The sequence below is a fragment of the Calonectris borealis genome, chromosome 8, assembly GCF_964195595.1.
Source record: "Calonectris borealis chromosome 8, bCalBor7.hap1.2, whole genome shotgun sequence".
NCBI classification, from domain to species: Eukaryota; Metazoa; Chordata; class Aves; order Procellariiformes; family Procellariidae; genus Calonectris; species Calonectris borealis.
The window spans coordinates 26032838-26052282 of NC_134319.1; the positions used below are offsets into that span (position 1 = coordinate 26032838).

Below are 19445 nucleotides of genomic sequence, written 5' to 3' on the forward strand. Positions count from 1 at the left end.
ATGTTTGTATGTATCGACAATTAATAAATGAATTTGTAATGCAGAATTTAAATAAATCAGCATATTTGTATAGTCTAGTTACCATCTAACTTTTTCTATTTAAATTTTTTAGGGAGAGCCTATAACTTTCTGTGAGAATAGCTTTGTGAAGCATCGTTCCAGTACTACTAAGCAGTTCCTGGAAACTGCTGTTAATCTTCAACTGTTTAAACAGGTATGAGAGGGTGAATGACCCATGTTTAATGATTTTCTCTTAAAACATATCCATATTTAAATACGTTTTCCTTTCTGTCAGCTTATGAAACTCTGGGATAAAATGTAAGTACAAGCACTTTGTGTACAGTCAGTCATCCCACTTTTGTTGTATTTTTAAATCTTCAGACATAGGTAAAAAAGGCGGGGGGGGGGGGGGGGGAGGGGAGGTAGAACTCAACAGAAAAATAACCCCAGGGTGCAGAGCCAGTGCAGCATCTCTTCAGCAACTCATCTAAACAAGAAAAATCATGGATCTCCCAGCTTGATGGTTGAACTTCATTTTCAGCTCTCTTGGCTCATGACCAAAGAACCTAAACAACATAGTGCTTACTTAAATTGGACTTCAGTGGTGTTTTATTTAAAAACTGGATTCATACTGTAATTGCAGTTTTTATTGCTAGGCTTTTTGAAGTATGCACACAGAGAACGTTACAAGCCCAAGCCATAGGGGTGGCCTGAAGAATATTCTAGCTGATCTGTTAGTACAGATTTTGAACTAATAGAGAACAAATTGTTGAATGTCTGGCACAGCTCAGTAATAGTTTTATTACAGTCTTTGAAACGAATTTTTTTCTTTGATTTTACTCTGTAACTCTTTTTTTCCCCCTTTTCATCACATGACCCCATTGCATCAGGAAAGGAAAATCTGAATGAAATGAGAAGATGCATAAAAGTATATATTTGCCTGCAAATATCTGGAATGATTGAGGCATGGGAGTTCATGTTTAAATAATCTGGTGGACTTCTTTGAAGATATACTACCATGATAGATAAGGGAAATTCATTATATGTAGAATCTTCTAATTTTCAAAAAACATTTGGTGTTAATCAGAGGCTAGTGTCTAAAGAAAAGATTTATGCAAGGATGATAGTTTGTAGAAGTCCTGTGAAAATATTTTTCTCCTAATTGCATAAAAGTTAAGGAAAATACTGATCATAGAATTGGGCTCCTTTAATTTTACTGTGTTTTATTTTATACAATAACAAAATGTACATAAAAATATAAAATAATAAAGAAGAAATCTGAAACCTTTTGAAGTATCCAGCACATATGATTGAAATGGAAAGAAGTAATGGAGTAAACAGTGTTATTTACATTTTGTGTATCTCAGTGCGATAAGCTAGCATGAAACTTTCTTAATAGAAAGCTGCCTACAAGCAATGTTTCTAAATTGTTGTCATACTACTACTACTAAAGCAAGATCTTCAGCTGTAAGAAAAAAGTTTAACTCCACTGAAATGAATGGGCTTGTCAGCGTGCTCTGTACTTACCCATTACATTTTAATATGTGTTCAATTAAACAGAATTAGTTTACAGTTTGTTTATAGCTTGTTTTAATTTTATTTCAACTAAGGGAAATAATATATTTTAGAGGATTAGGAAATAGTAACAATTTTGATGATGTGTGTGGCTTAATAGTAGTACTAGGGTTTTTTGCATTCCTCTAGTTTTTGTTACGAAGGTTACTCCTACTTTTTCAGCTAATCCTTAGCCCAGCTGCATCTTCTCCAGCTTTTCCCACTGACAAATGAGCTGTTTTCAAAGTTGTTTGTGTTCAAAAAGACTAAACTGTGTTTTATTCTGTTCTGGAAAACCTTTTAAGCAGAAAATAGTTCTTAGAGGCAGCCTTAAGCCTAGACCAAGCAGAAAATAGGTACTTTAAATGCACCATTTTTGCCATAACTGACAAGTAAGTTTTATTTGTGCCATTTTATAAAATCCTTCCTCTGTCCTTTTTTCTTTGTAGATTTTTAATCTTCTCCCCCTCTCTCCTACATTAAAACACGTTAATTCCTCTAATTTAACCACTCTCTTAATTTTGGAAGTTGTAGTATCTTTTCACCAAAGTACCAGGAAATCACTGTTGGAATAAATTGTGAAATTAATACTTTGTGTTACTCCCATTCAGAATATTTTTGTCTTCAACATCATCTGATTTTACTTTGTATTGCATTTTGATGTGCTTTCTAGTAATGATACCCCCAAATGTATTAGTACATGCCAGTCTTTTGTACCAAAATCATTAACTAACCTGTAAATAGGATCAGTCCCAACACTTACCCTTAAATACCATGACCGGTGACACTTCCAGCCTGACACTTTTTCTTTCATTACAAGCTGTTATCTCCTTTTTGGATGAGTCCTCATCCAACCTCAGGTTCAGGTATACTGTTCAGGCACTCTGCTTTTATTTCATCTAAACTATTATTTTGAGGCACATGCAAGAGGCTTTTCTGTGTTATAGATAAATTGCATTTCCTTTATATAGAAAACTAATTGTTAGAGAATCTGTAAGAACCAGTGTTTTGATAACTCATATGTTATATCTTTCCATTTACTCATTTACCATTTTTCCCCAAAAAATCTATTTGTAAGCCTCATCAAATTGTTAAGGGCAAACTGACAGACCAGCACTTACCACAATCTTTGTTTTTTAAGTAATGGTATTGTTATTCTTCACTTCAATTGTGTCTCCTTTACCTTGATATACGTGCGGGTTTCCTTGGAATCGTATAACAGAGGTGAAACTAGGGGGTTTTTTGACTTGAATTTTATTCCTCAGGTATTATAATGTCAATTTCTCTATCTCATTTTCATTAATACTGGTATTTTTGTTCCTTTATTCAGCATCATAGTCTTTACTGAAAATTGAGACAGGGTATTTTTGGCGGGGACCATGCCTAAATTATCTTTTAGCCTCAAACCATTCTCTCGGACTTATAAATTATGGAGATGCCTTTTAAATCAGGTTGATGATTTCACATTTTTGGAAGTTGAAAGGACTGTTTATATTGCTCTGAAACAGAATACACCAAACTGTTTATGCAAAACATACATTTTCCAGGAATTCATAGAAGTAATATATACCCTGATATAGATCACAACTATAAGGACGTCTGAAGTTCAATTTGCTGGCTTTAGTTTTCAAAAGCTGTTTTCTGCCCTGGGTAGATTTAATTTTAAAAACCCTGGTTATCATTATTCTTAAACTATTAGGATATTTAATTATATAAAAATATTTTTCTTAAAAAGAAAATAACTATTACTTATATATAAAATATTCTTATTTCCTGATTAAATATTCTTTATATGACAGTGTTTCTTCAGATTAAATGTTTGTTCTCTTAGACTGTATGCTTATGTTGCTTCTTTTCTCACTGTTTTTTTTCCGCATCTTTGATATTTGTATTATTATGTATGCTATCTGTTTGTTAGCTTTTTCTGAGCCTTAGAAAGGCGTCCCTTTAATTAGCGTAACATGGAAGGTAGCTAATCTTTATTTCAAGCTGCAAACATAAGGAATTAATAGTTGCATCTTATATGTCAAATAGTTCTGATGAGTGTCCAGGGAAAATATTAATTTATTCTTAGAACTAGCATGAATCCTAATGCTAGACTAGCTCGTTAAATAATGTAATTGTATAAGTAATGGAATCTGCAACATTTACTGGGATTTGTTCCTAAAATGGTGGAAAGTACTGACTAGAAAAATAAATAATGAATGCAGTATTAGGACTTGGAAGAATCATAAGTCTTTGAAAATTACTAGTAATTTCAAATTTAATTTACAAGCTTTGTGAGTTGAGCTCTCTTTTTGCAAGCTATTGAGCTGTTATTGTGTGGAAATCACATTTGTGATGTTTTCTTCGCTTCTACCAACTTTTTGTTTTTAATAATGGGTGAATTGACTTGGAATTTTTACTCCTGCCTAAGTAGATGCTTGGGTCTAGCTCACAAATATCATCCTCCTCCCCCACGCTCCATCCTTGAACACCTGTGCAAGAAGATCTTCTGGAGTGGATGTGGTCTATATTTTGTTTTTAGAATTAAAAATTATTTAAGGATTATGGTAGTTCTGTCTTTAGTCAGTTTAAAATCCAAGAGTAGCACTGGAATTACTTTTCATTGAAAGCAGTAGTCAACCAAGGGCTCTCTGGATCTCAAAGTGAATGCGTTTCTTGAAATAGCAGGCCCAGATTTTTCGAGAGAGTGTGGGTTTGAAAAAGGAGAAAACCATAAAGTGTATGTGTGGTTCCACGTGCTATTCTTTTCGTGCAGCAATTTAAGTGCAACCATTAACAGTAAATTACTCAAAAGTAATAACGACTACTACCACTACTAACACTTATCATTTCCTTTAAATAATGTCTCCAATATCTTTTTGCTAACAGTTCTGTTTGTCAGTATTCTGTTTGTCAGTATTCTATTTTGTCAGAATATTTGTCATATTCTGTGTGTCAGTCATATACATTAAATACTCAGTTGGAGTGATCCTCTAAAAACTAAAATTCAGCCTTCTGTTGATAGAATTTTACCAAATGATGAGTATGTCCGTAAATCTTATGTTAGTTTATAGTGTGGAATGAATTCATAACTTTCCCAAAAGAGATAACGTCTTACAGTTCAAAGGCTGAGGATGGGAGGGGGGGTTGTGGTTGTGGTGGTTTTTTTTTTCCACAGCAGTAGCTAAAGATGCTCTTATCTCTTTTTCTTACTGTGAAATAATCCAGTGATCCCATAGTGGTGTGACCATGAACCAACCTATTTGGAAAAAAGCCAACTTGGAGTAAAATGAAAAAATAAGAAGGAATTTAGACAAGAAAGAGACAGAAATGTTTATCTTCGTGCTTGCCTTATTCTTGCCGCCGGAATTTTTGTACTCTGAGAAAGTAATTTGTTTCATGTCACTGGTCTGTTTGTTGACAAGCATCAGATTGTCACTGACACTGTTTGGATAATCTGGTAAAATATGATATAGCCAAATAACTAATTTTGGTTAGTTCCTATGTACTGTTTCGTACCAGTGAATAACTCTTAATTCTTGTTAGAAGATGAACCGTGTATAATTGGAAAAGTGCTTCCTCACTTTATCTCTCAGACTTGAGTTAGCCTTTTCAAAACAAAAAGGGAGGTGTTGCTTCTTGAAAGAATTTTAAACCTTTAAGAATGTGCTCATTGTACTTCTCTGAAGCCTTTGAATTCTTGAAAAGAATGTATTCATTCCTTCTGAAAGGTTTAATCATTAATTATCTTACTTTGACTTTTTCTGAGGTATTTGAATCGTTTTGGTCTTTCTATATACACTTATATGTGGATGCAAATCCACGTGCTCATGCAGCTGTAACCTAAGGACAACTGTTGCAATATGCATCTGTAGATGCAACTAAGTAAGTGTTAGTGGTTAAAAAAAGAAAAGGGCAAACGGATGTGTTAGAACTTAAAAATACAGTGGTGTCAACCCTGAACGGTGCTCAGTCAGGTGGAGAGGATTTGAGGGGTCTGCCTTGGCATCGTACCTCACTTTGTTTTGAGACTTCATGCATCGCATTTCCATACACTTAAATGATACGTCCTTCGAGCCAGTTTGCACACTGCAACTGCTGCTAGCACCGTTTCTGAAGCCAAGCCACAGCCGCCTTCTGCTGTTTCTGTGTGGATGGTTTTGCTACAATTTCCCTTCCACGTGCTGTCCTTATAGGGTCATTTTTCCTGTAAAACACATACACTTTTGATGGACCTCAAGTAGACATCGTAGCCTATCGTTTCTTTGAACTGGGTGTGGTGAAATGTTTCCCGTTGTTCTAAAGGTACTTTCTGTGCACAAGTTCTACTTTGGACCCATTGATGCATACGCAGAAAGGGACACCATAGGGAGGTTTGTTTATGTTCTTTTGTTGATGATACGAAGTAAACTTACGATTTCAAAACAGAACATCAGGGAGTGTCTCAGTGACTTTTATTTGATTATGATTACAAATCCAAATTTGTCATTTGTAAGGAAATAAATTAATATATTTTCATGCCATTAGAAAAGCGAGAAAAGCTTGAAAGCCATTTAAAATGTTTCTGAACAAACTGATGTGTAACTTCATTGCTTCATTGACTATAAAATTTTACAAATCTATTTGTAAATTTTGCACAATACATGTAATTTACTTGATATATATAAAATACTCTGATATTTCTGCTGCTCATAGTTGCAACTGCTCTTGCAAAATCCATCTAAAAGCAATATACTATCCGTAAGCCATATGTTGTCTTGAACATCCATATTCTATTATAATGTACACACTGAAAACTATAACACTGTATAGCAATAGAAGGGCCAACAAAGTGTGACTTTTTTTTTCCCCCAGTTTATTGATGGTCGGCTATCAAAATTAAATGTGGGAAGAGGATTTTCTGATGTTTTTGAAGAAGAAATCACAGCAGGAGGCTTTTGTGGAGGTACAGAATTAATTTGAGTGTACTCACTGATGATGCTTCTTTGGGAGCTATTCAACATGATGATCTTCTCAGGATGTCCTGTAAATTTTAGAAGTCATTAATCTTATTACTGCTTCATTGTATCCATTCATTCTTGGGAAGGTTTTAGCCTTCAACAAATCACTGCTGGGAAACATACTATTATGTGTCTAGTTTTGTCAGTATATTAAATGAAGATACGTTGTTTTAATCCAGTGAAATGGTACTTAGATTTCAATATATGATGAAATATCACTATATTATTTACATTTTTAACTGCATGTTTATGTAATGTGATACATTATATGTAAACTGTATTTTAAAAATAATTTTGAAATTTGTGCTGCTGAACTTTTTCTAGATAGTTGTTTTCCATAAACACTTCTAACTTTTTTTACATCTAATTATTTCTGCAGTGCAGAAATCAGAGTGATGTCCTGAATTTTTAGAGAAATTTGCTTTCTCCAGCAAATATGTTACTCTAGAAAAGGGGGAAAAAATTTGGTATTTGTATATCATCTCAGAAGGAACGTTGAAGGTTTACCTTCTTCATAAATAAAACTATTATTCTTTGTGTTGTTTCCCTCAGTTGTGTTCACTGACAATTGTTGTAACACTTTTCACATTAACTAGCTTACAAAGTTAACCCATATAGAAGAGTGTGTGCTGAAGCCATTGCTGAATATTTCAGGATTGTTGATTGCTTTTCTGTTAGACATTTATTACAGCTATATTGTTATTTGAGGTATCATATTTGCTATCAAAATATGGGATCAAAATGTGCATGACAGCACAAATACAGTTTTATGGTCTTTAAAGTAGTGTAGAAGCTTTCTCAGTAAATGGAGGTTATGTGATTTGAACAAATCCACTGAGTTGCATATGGCAGCTTTAGACGGTCTTCCTTTGCAAGACTACCCTTAAATGGCCATATTTACAGAGGAAAGGATTTGGCCCCCACGGAGAAATCATCGAGTGGTGCAGAGCATCTTCACCTTCTGTAAAATACCTTTTTTATGCTCAGAGTACATAAATTCTTTTGTTCAAGATTTTCACTACCTTCTCCTGCCCTCTGTGTCTTGTGCTATGATCTAGCACATCATTTTTTTTTTTTTCTTGATTAAAGTGTGGTTAGTTATGCAGAGATTTATGTCTTTTCTACCTTTTTAGGATAACTTACGCTGCTCTGTAAACAGATTTTAGGCATTGAGCATCCATTATTCAGATAGGTGGTGTCAGTATTCAGAGTTCGTTCACCAACTGCCGTTAGGGGGTCAGGAGGCTGCAATAAAACTGCAATAGAAGTTAGATAAAGCTTGTTTCTTGGCTGCGTGCTGGCAGCCTGTGAACCACGTCTCACCTGGCTCTGCTCAGGAGAGAGTGCCTGGCTTCGCTAGCCGTTCCCAGTTAGCTTGCACTGCGTGCTTACTTTTCAAGTCAGACAAGCTGTATATTGCCAGGTTGTGGACAAATTGCTTAGGGCACATATTCAGTATTTACATAACTGCTGTCTCATTATCGTTATGAAGTGCAGGGCTAACAATATGTATGCAATTGAAGGTGACATTTTGTGACGCTAATGGGGTAGAACTATGATCTCTTTGCGGGGTGAACTCCCATCAACTTTATCAGGAAGCCCAAGGTTTTAAAAAAACAGGTGAAACCCAGACTTCAGAAAAGTCACAGAAAGTTAGTGGAAGTTACAAGCTGTTAAAAAGACAGGTGAACATATTCTTAGCTATAGAGAGTATAATTTAAAAATTACTGAATCAAATGGAAAGTGTTTCTTCAAATAATCTCTTTTTTAATTTGCATTTTTCCACATATGTGAGCATAACTAAACCATCACAGAAAATTAAACTGGTAATTGGAGAATAAAACTTAGATTTCATTATTTTTTATGTTTTTTTTTTTCCTGTAAAGTGGTCAAAACTTATTTCCCTGTGACTATATGTGAAAAGAAATTTGTCAGCCATCTTCATTACAGTTTGCACTTTATACTTAAAATTTTATTTTCTGTTACGTCTATTATTCTGTGGAAGTATTAGTTCTCAAGAGTTTTATGTAACTTTCAATACAAGAATATAGTGATGATTGATTGGCTTAGCACTTGGATTTCTTGTAGAATATATCCATTAAAGTAATCACATGAATTTTACTACAGCAGTAATTTTTTTTGAGTTGGTCTAGTATCAATGGTGGTAGTATAAAGAAAACTGAAAAAGTGAACCTCTCTTTTAATAATAATTTTTTTTAAGGAGTCAGCATTTTCTAGCTAGAGTTTCAGGAGGTTCAACTCTAGCTGAGGGTATGCAGCGTTAATGTGGCCTTTTCTGTAGATGAGTATTTATCTCTTTATTGCCTTCCCTGAAGTCTCTCTACACAACTAGAAGACAGTTAAACTTGGTGATTTTCTGTAGTCTCGTTTACTGTCTCTAGTAATTGCTTAAGTCATAGGCTGTGACAGAGAAAGCTCAGATGTGGAAAGTCACTGTTAAGGACACCACTAGCCAGATGATATATGAATATTTTTTTATAAGAATTTGAAGTTATGAAATGTCATGTTACAGAAAGTACTCATTGAATTTCATTAACACACTAGCAGTGGTTAAATTTCACCTTATTACATGTTATTTGCATGTTTTTCTTCTCTGGTAGTTCCAGAGCCAGATCGAAGAAGTAAAAAATGAGTCATTTTTGCTTTAGGTTGCTCTTTGACGTTCTTACCAGAGATAGGATCATAACGATCATTAAGTTCTCTCCTTTCTAAGCGAGCATTGCTTTCACTTGTGCTGTCATTCCTGAGAGTTTGGCTGTCTCAAAATTGCTTGTAAAGAATTTAGTGGAATGGGTGAAAGTACCTGAAATGAGTATAAACAGCTCAGTTTTTTACCTCATTGAGAAACTTGGGAATACCTTTTACAATGATCCAGTTAGTTCTCAGCCATGTTCTGGGAGAATGTTTTGGCTTTCCACTAGCCAATGCAATAATTCTACCCAGGCCTTAGTTAATTGATTATTGGAAAGCTTAAGAAGTTTTGAGAACTCCTGTTAAAAGTCTGTAACATCAAGGATATATCAGTATGGTCCTTTCAAAATGGATAAACTCTCTGTTTGAAACCTCAGCGTTCTTGTCAACGTGAATGTGTTGTCTGGGGTTAGTAACAGCTCACAGTACCAGAGTATTCAAGTAACTGGTGTACTCTAAAACTTTCCCAAGGACCCAATTTTTGGCGTTCAGCTGAAGCACTTTTGGGAAATAGTATTCATTTCTTCATCAAGGGCTCGGTAGAATTTAACCCTGTCCTTCACGGCCAGCTCAATGGCACAATAGTCCTCGGTAGTCTTACAGAAGCCAGAAGCTCTCTTAGAGGTTTTCCTGTGTGAAAGAAAATAGATACAGTTAATAATTTAAAAGGATTTTTCGTGCACAGGAGCGTATAGTTGTGCCATAATCCTTAGACTTTTCTCTCGTTCTTTTTCCTTGGGATGGTACCATCTGCAGTCCATGTCATTTTTGTGCTTGAAAGTTTGCCCAGTGGGATCATTATGCTTGAATGCAGTTCATTATATATTATTCTTTCCTTCAAGGTGGTGTTTTTCTTTTTAGACTTTTTAGCAATATGTTACCTTGTCGTAGTTTTAATTTCTCTTTCTACCTCAATTGGAATTAAAAACTGTGTGTGGTGAAAAGATATGCTTTTACAAAGAAAACAGAAAACATGAAAAAAGAGATACCTAGGGTTTTTTCTTAGCGTATGCATATTCTTATCTTTACATTCCTTGTCTATCTGGGAAGAATGAAATTAATGAATAATCCTCTAAGGGAATTTTTTATGCAGATTGTGAGGAGGGTTGAAACATTTAGAATGTTGAATGTATGTTTCATTGTGTTACATTTTTACATTTCTATTTCAGGAAATTCAAGACCTTATCAGCAGTGGATGCATACAGTGAAGGTATAAACTTGGTTAAGTAATTATACTGGCCATCTTGTTCTTTAAATCTTGTCCTTTTCCTTACATGTATGTAATGGTAAAAGTTCATTCATTTGCAAGGAAAATAGAAGTACATTCTATAATAAATAACATGGCTATGGTATATGCAATAAATTTGTGGGTTTTTCTTGAAGATTTTAAAAAAAAAAAAAGTCCCATCCACAAAACAAAACAAAACAAACACCAAAGCACACAAGGTTTTTCTGTCTGTATAGTCAGGGATTTCACTGCTTTCTGTTTCATGTTACATTCCATAACTGTGAATTAGGTGTGACAATTTGATATGAAGTTTATCACTTCAAGTAAATAGCAATTTCATTAATATGGATTTGTGCAGTTTGGCTAGCAGAAGACCCTTGGTATAACCTTGTTATACTGCAGGATTAGTAAAATATATTATTTTAGATTCAGAGAATTCTTGTGTGATTAAATGAGATAGTTCTTTCTGTCAGGTCAAAGTATTTTTAAGTTGCATCATAAATATGATAGGAACACATGAAAAATAGCAATAACTTCTGAATTGATTTTGAAATGGTAACAATGAATGAAGAATGAAAATACATCATTCTATTAGAATGCATTGATAAATGTGTCAGCTATGATAATGACGTACTGCAACCCGTGTGTAGCTGCAGACAGCAGGTTGGGGAGGAAACACAGCTGTGGTTATTCTTACCGATTTAAAAGGAAGATTGTCATTTCTTTACAGCACACTGTTTATTTTTCCTTGCTGTTGTCTTAAGGTTTGACTTAAAGGTTACTAAAATACATTTTTTGTATATTTCAGAAAGGCAGTGCACTGATCAACACAGCAATGACCAAAGCCACTCCGGCTGTGAAAACAGCATATAAATTTGTAAGATCATCTCTTTCAAAGAAATAATACATAAAAATACTGCAACTTCCTACAACCTCTCATTCTTCCTGAATACTTAAAAACCTTAATAAAATACTTAAGCATTTTATAAATGTATTGCAGAAAAACACTTTAGCCTTTAGAATGTTTTTAGCTTCATTTGTTTTCTCATATAGCACTAGGATTTGGAGTTGATTCAGAGTCTTCCAGATAGCTTGTACGTAACAACAGACATTTTCAAAGCATCAGTGTAATGGTTTTGTTTCAATCATAATACATACTAGAAGCTTACTTGAATATCATTTAGATATTTGATACACAGCTGTAAACTCTTTCTAACCTGGTGACAACATAATTAAAATATGGACTCTGAAAATAGAAATTCTCATTTACACTACGGTTCTGTAACACAACACAGGCATTGCAAAGTTAACATGAGTGTAAAACGTTTTGTAAATGTTATGTTTATATGTAATATAAATATAGTGTGATAGTATATAGTTACATAGTATGTAGCATTCACATGATGTAGAAATCTTCTCTATTCAGAACAGATACCGTTCGTGCTAGACAAATGGAGTCCTGGCTTACACAGATGCAATTTCACTTTGGCACTAAGTGCTGCACTATTGAAAAGATGTGGTAAAGCTTCAGTAATATGTGCAGCAAGGCTTTTCTATCATCTGCTCTTTTAAAGATGATACTAGAATACTTATGTTTAACTGGATTTAATGCTTATACTTTTGAGCTTAAAAGATCTTGTTTTAAAAGACTGCCTAACCAATAAAGCATGTGAAATTATACGGTATCATGCAGTATGAAAAAAACAGCAATAGTGTAAAATGAAGTGGGAAGTATTTTAAGGTTGCATTTTTAATATATGGGAAAAGACTTTTGGCTTCCTCTTTGCTTTTCCAAATGTTTCACTAGTTGGATGCATAGTAAGTAGTCCTGAATAAATCAGTACATCAGTCTAAGCTAGTGTATTTTAAGTAAAGTTTTCAAACAGAATTTTTAATTTTACATCAGTTCAAAAACACAGCAGTCATGGAGAGACACAGGTAAATAAATTAAATATACTTCATATTCATGAACTCCTTCATAATTTAAAAAATGGTTCATTAACAGGTTATCTGCAAATTATTATTCTTCAGTTTGCACTAGCTTGGACTGTGGTTACATGATCTTCTCCTAGCCTTCAATATTGATAATTATGTCCTTGATAGTAAAGGTTCTTCAAAGTGAACTTCTGTTCAGGAAACACTGGTAAATTTTGTGAGGATCTCTGTGTATAAGGTGTTCATATTTATACCCCATTTAATTTCTTATGCTGTTGCCCTTTATGGAGCCTACTGCTGGAGAAATGAAATATGCATTTCTTAATTGCTAGATAACTGATTGGTAGCCTTGGGTAATGTGCTTGGTACCATCCCTCAGAGTTAGAACAAAGCACTCCAAAATTTATCCAAATGCTGTGACCATGATCTGGAAAGTTTAAAGTGGCTCTCAGGTTAGCATCTGCTACATGGCACCCCATTATGTTGTTATTGAGCTTATAGATGTATGATGTAAGGATCAAAAAGACTCTCTGACCTCTTGATTCAAGAAAATTACTTTCTTTTTCTGAATTTCCATGTATAGAAAACCATGCCCTTAAATATATTTTTAAAAGTTCTATTTTCAAGACAACGTTGAAAACTTTCATAGTTTTTTTTCTGTATTAATGTAAGAAAAATACCCTTTCTTCTATTAGGGTTAGGGTTTTTGGTTCCCCCGCCCTGCCCCCCCATCTTTTCTTTTTTTTTCTACTCCCCCTCCCTTTCTCTCCCTCTCCCTCTCCCCACCCCCCCCACCCCCCCGTAATTTTTTTTTTTTTAGTATAAGTACATGGTATTCTGTATCGATAATTCTTTTCTCTATTGAAGAACATTCTTGGCTCTGTTTTCTATGCAACAGTGATCCTTGGCTGCCTATTTTAATACATACAGAATTCTCCCCTAAATAGCAGCACTATGCTGTTCAGCAACACTGGGCAAAATCTCCATCTGCATATGAAATCACTTCATTTCTCTTAAGATTGATGTTGCCCTGCAAGTTGCCAGACTGGAACACTGTAGCAGTCATCTTGAAAATCTTAACATTTTTCCAACATGCCTTACTGCTAAAATACCCTTTCAAATTTAAAGGACCATTTCAAATAAAGGAGTGATGTATATGACCATTTTTAGCCTGTCCTTAGTAATGTTGGAGAATTTTTGAGTATGTGTGTATTCACGGCATTGGCATGCATGTACTGAAAAAAAATCCGTAAACATACGGACAAAGCATGAATATATAAAATATACTGACAATGCATGTATGAAATTTGTGATAAAGGTTATTGTCCTTCTTTGTATCACTAGGTGTTTAAAAAAAAGGTAAAATAAGTATGGCGTCATAAAGCATGTTCCATCCCTACAGCCAGTGTCTTGCAGAGCTACTTAAGTCCTTTTATTTTTCTAGGCAAAAAATCAGGCAAGGCAAGGAATAAAAGAAGTGAAGAGTAAGTTAAAACACAAGGTATGTAGTACGCTTTTTACTTTCTTACCTTGCTTCTTGTATCAGTTTGAAGCTTATACTTTACAAATCACATGAGATTTGTGTTTTTAATGACTTTTGAAATATGCTTAGCCCTTTGTTCAACAATACATTTTTCATAACGAGCCCTCTGGCAACTATCTGTCATTCTATGCATCCACTGAATAATCTCTTTATTGTTTGCATATTTTATCATAGAACAACAGAGGTCTTCAAAGATACATTAACAGGATGTATGTTTTCATAAAGTTGATTGCTTTGATATCACAATCGAAGCCTTTGCTTCAAGCTGAGAATTTGAGACGGGAGAGTCTTGCAGTGCAATGTATTTCAGAAGGTGTAGTTGTCTGTTTTGGCTTCAGTAAGATATGTGGACAATGGCAATGTTTAAAAACAAAGGAATATTTCATTTTGCAAAAGCAACATTGCAGAAGTACCCGAAAAGATGTTTTAGGCATTTTGCAGCTGCTTTTCCCATTGAAAATTTTGTTTCCATTTAAGATTTTTCTGTAGGGAGAAGGAAACGTTTTTTAGATATATTTTATGCTATTTTAAAAAAACTTTCAAAAATATTTCCTAGACGTTTGAACAATTTGTCTTTTAAATGACAATGTTGATAATTCAGCTTCCTGAAAAGCTAAATTTGATTTTCTTACTACAGATGGTATTTTCATGACAGTAATAGATTGTGGCAAGATAATTTTGAACGCATTCTGCATGCATAAATATAGAGGGTACATTGGCAGATAATGATTATAAATAAAGGAATTTAAATCTGTTTTGTTGTAGGAGAGTGAAGAAGAGTATGGAACTTGCAGCGCTGGTGCAGTACAGACTGCTCCTGTCTACACATTGCATTATGAGAAAAGAGCAAACTCAGAAAAACGAAGACTGGCGCAGGTAAGACACCTGAAACTTCTGTTTTTATTCACATACATATGAGGAAAATTTTTTTGCCACTTACAGTAATGCATCAGTGAATCTGTTTAAGATTATTTTACTGTCTGTGTTTGAATACTGTGATTAAAAGGCTATGTTTATAGAAATACTGCTATACTGCTTGAATGGAGCAAAATGTTATTTGTATTTCATCCCTGTTGAGAGAGGAAAAAACAGGAGATTTATAAGTATGGATCTGAGATTGAATTCTTAAATACTGTTTTTGATAAATACTTTCTGGTCTATTTACAGATCTGTGTTAAGCTGCCTTTTTTAGTTTCTTATAGGGGGGCACATTAATTTTGTATTTCTAATAAATTGATTTGGCAGTCATATGGCCTTTAACCTTGCTCAGATAGTTATGATTTATTATTTTATTAATAAGTCAGCTAGTTAATACGGTGCCCATCTCTTGTCCTTTTGTTCTCTAATCCCTTCTAGTCTTGATTTGAAGTAACAGGTGTAGTGTCTCAACTTTGGCAAGTATTTTAATGTCTTTGGATTCATTTTGACAGTTTTATTTCAAAGATATCAATAAAATAGGTTTTGTAACACTTTTTTTTGGGGAGTAAATACCTGCATATGTACATATTTTAATGTGTGGGTATATATTTTTACATTATATTGTTCTTGCATGTTTTTAATACATGTAATGAATGTTTATATATGGATTTTTAATGCATATATCTTCCTCATATGAGAGTTAAGTTTAGAAATTCAGTCCAGCTGATCTAACAACATTTGTTTTTTTTACTTTAGATATTACAATGATAAAAATCTGAATTGTTTATTTAATCAATTTGATTTTGAATTAGTTTTTATCCATAATAAATATAGAGTTTGTGAAATTTAACTTAGAACTGATGCATGTTATTGCTAAATGTTGTTGAAATTGTACATTAGTATTAAATCACTATTTTTAGTAGGATTATAAATAATACAAGGACTTTCTGCTTTAATTGTTTAGGCAGGTTTTACTTTGTACATGTTTTCGTGATCTCTTAAAGCCAGTGACAAAGTTTTAAACTATGTGCCGTCAGTATATTTTTATATACAGGCAGCTGTAGTGCCTGCATTCTTTCAGGAACTTGTGTACAGTAGATTTTCTTCACTGAGTATCAGAAGAAAAGATATACAATTGTAAATGTATGAGTATAGGGCTCTAATGTTAATGACATGAATGGTTCTTAAAATATTTGTTTCTAATAGGTATCCGTCACTTTAATATATAGCAACTTCCCCCCTCCCCCCCCCGCCCAAAATAATTTCATAATGTGAGCTAAAAAACTTTTAATTCATTATAAGCCAACATTCACAGATTAGTGTAGGTGAATCTACAATTGTACGTATCTGTGTAAATATGTAACACAAATGTACCCTTGTAGTCGGTGGATTTTTATAGGCTGCTTTTATTAAAGAAATCTGCAGTAATTTACTGATATGGTAATGCTGCCTACTGTTAGGTACAGGAGTCTAGGGATACAGAGGAATATTATTTACCTTGGTACAATTAAACATTTCTTTTGAAGGCCTGTGTTCGGACAGAACAATTTAACTTCTGCAAGTTTTTGCGTTTGTACAGCTGCATACTGCTAAATCCTTTAATATCATTGTTGCTGTTTCTACCAGTCATCTTTTAGTTTGGAAAACAAGACAGAAGGAGTGCATGTCCGTCCATAGTTTTGTTTACATATATACATATACATGTGTGTTTATGTATGTGTATACACACATACATATACGTGTACATATATAGGGCTTGTTTACCAGTGAGGCTTGTAACTAATAGCCCTGCAGTTTTGCCTTGCTGCAAACCAGAAGTCCTGTGTCTTCTCTCCAGCTCTTGTCCCAAATGTCCCGTGAACCCAGTGGGCAGGAAGGAGCAAATGGTGATCGCTCCCCAAGAACTCTGCTCTCACACAGTTTCCTTCACCTCTCGCTCACGCTATTCCCACTTTTTCCTCCTTCCCAAAAGCAAACAAACCAAAATATTTCTAAAAAATAATAGTCTACTGTTGCTACTCTTGTTTTTATTTTTGTTCTCAGTAACTATTTGAATAACATAACATACATGCAAGTTCTTTATAAATAAGTGGTGATTTTAAACTTTACGTCCAACTAAAAATATGTATTTGTATTCACAAGTGCGTGTGTATGAGAGAGAGAGACTATGTTTGATCTAGTACTGAATCTGCCTTTTAAAAGAAGTTAATTTCACAGAGTGCTATTGTTGCAGGTTTAATCCTTTTTTCTGTAACTCTTCATCCTGCAAATGAACCTTTCCACCCAGATTTCTAAAATGCTGCCCATGAGTGTCTATAGCAGTATAAGGACAGTGCTAATGTGCAGTTCATGCACTTTGATGTTTATTTAAAGTAAGAACCAGATATTGATTAAGTTGCAATGTCACTGTATTTAAATATCCCCCCAAAACCTAAACAAACAACAAACAAGAGAGAGAGATTGCTTTTAATGGTCATCTTGCTTCCAAACAAGCGGCACCTCTGCACTTTGTTACTATCTCTTCCATACTGAAACATTTAAAACTTGTAAATATAAAGAATTTGGTGTTGTATTTTATATCATGTTAGATGCATGCATTGAGCTTTTCATTCTCAACTTCTTGGAAACAGTTAAACATAAATACTAACTAATAGTTACTTGAGATGCTGTAAAACGTATTTACTTTGAAACTTTATATATGATACGAAAGTTTGCTTCGCTGTAAAAGATCATTTTAATAATTGGTTCATAACAGGATTTTTGGGTCTGGGAGGATGTTTCCTTTACAATAGGAAGTGAATCTGCTTTTACCCCAACAAATAGTAGTTTGCATGTGGGTCTGCTAATTAGTACGGTTATTTCCTGTTTTGTTGATGAGGCTTTAATAAATGTCAAGGGTACAGCCATGGAGATCTCCCAATTAGGCTTTGCGTTTGTAAAACCCAACCCCTTTGCTTTTGTGTGAAGATGACAGTTCCAACTGCAGCCTCAGCCTAACAGGGCTCAAGGGAAAGGATACTTCTCTGGTTTTATTGAAAAGAAGGCCAGTTTGGCCCAGGGAGAATACCAGCACTGGTCACAGTGCAGAGCTGTTTTTAACAATGAATATTTACTAAGCTTTATCACTGCTGTCATAGTGGTTTTATTGTATCTTTTTTTTTGCCAGATCGGCAATAGGCTTTAAAAAAATTAACAGTAAATCAAAACAAATTATAGCATGTAAAATAGCTGTCAAAACCTAATCAGAGGATAAATAATTAAATGTGTTATTGCAAACTGTAGGGATCAGCTTGCCCTCCTATAATTTGCATTTTGAAAGTCTTTCCTAAAAAAAGAAATAACGGGAGTGCACTCATACGTGCCCGTGTGCATGCACGTGCATGCACACACAATTAATCTTTGCCTAAGATGAATTGTTGTAGTTCTATGATACTCATTTGAGCTTACTCTTGCTTAGGTTAGTTTTTCTAGGCTTTTTATACGTGTGCGAGCTTAACTATATTGCAAGTCAACATTAACAGATGGATTGCCCTGAGCAAGGGAAAACCACAACAACAAAATCTAGTGAAAGTGGAGGATTGAAGCTTTTTATTGTTAAGCCTTATTAAAACCTTGGCATGTGCACTGCTGTTAACTGTTTCATGCCTAGATCTAATAATATGTCTCTGGTATGTTTTATCTCCTACATTAATTAGGTATGTAGAAGATACAAGAAATTACCAGCTAAAATTTTTGAAATAAAAATTAATGCAAGCATGAGATTGCTTCAACTCTGTTTGCGGTATCTTGCCAACGATATTGCTGAGTTCCTTTAACTATTGATGAGGAGGGTATGGCAGTGCATGTATTAGACTACTGTGCATTCAGTTTTTGCATAATCTATTTTAATTCTGTTTCATTATATGCTCCCACGTAATGCAGATTTCTGTGTAGACAGGGGCCTAAATGCAGTGAGAGGTCTATAAAATTGTTCCCAATTAATATATAATTAAAAAGAGCACGTGTTTATTATTAGCCTGGATAGAATGCCAGGAAGATCTGTTTGTTTTCATGAATATGATCTTTGTAATTTTAGTGTTATATCAGGCGATAGGGTAGCTTATTAAAGATAGAGCATTTCAGGGTGTCAATAGTACTAATGTATTTAGGGGCTAATAAAACATTCTTGAAGATTTGCAGAATACTAAATAGGAACTACCTGTTCACTTCATAATTAGTAAGTTAGCAATGCCCCCTTGTCTCTAAGGAAATGTATGTAATACCTGTACCTTTAGGCATGCACTACCTTGCAGCCGTAATGGAAACTTGGGCATTTGGATTCTAAGTGTGGATTTACCAGGCATCCCTGTGTGTCAGCACTACTTTAAATGTTCGTATATCGAGGTACCAAGTGAACTACTTCCCATAACTTTGCAGGATCTAAATACAGTGTCTAAGAAGGTTTTAAAATCACTTTTGCATAAGGTAATATAAAAGCCAAGTTAGACTAAACTTTTTTCTTGGTATGCACAAACAGAAGAGAATTACCATTTTTTATTCTTTTTTAAAAGCAAATGTAGATTTTATGCTT

At 34.2% G+C, this 19445-nt stretch overlaps 1 protein-coding gene across 2 annotated transcripts in view; it reads left to right on the top strand.

Annotated features, from left to right (window-relative positions):
• DENND1B (DENN domain containing 1B) overlaps positions 1–19445 on the top strand; it is a 165664-nt gene that overhangs the window by 125650 nt on the left and 20569 nt on the right. For both annotated transcript variants that reach the window (XM_075156553.1, XM_075156554.1), the window contains 6 exons: positions 113–214; positions 6394–6484; positions 10421–10461; positions 11288–11356; positions 13859–13915; positions 14723–14833. In XM_075156553.1, the coding sequence (XP_075012654.1) occupies positions 113–214; positions 6394–6484; positions 10421–10461; positions 11288–11356; positions 13859–13915; positions 14723–14833 (471 nt within the window). The remainder of the gene's footprint in view (positions 1–112; positions 215–6393; positions 6485–10420; positions 10462–11287; positions 11357–13858; positions 13916–14722; positions 14834–19445) is intronic.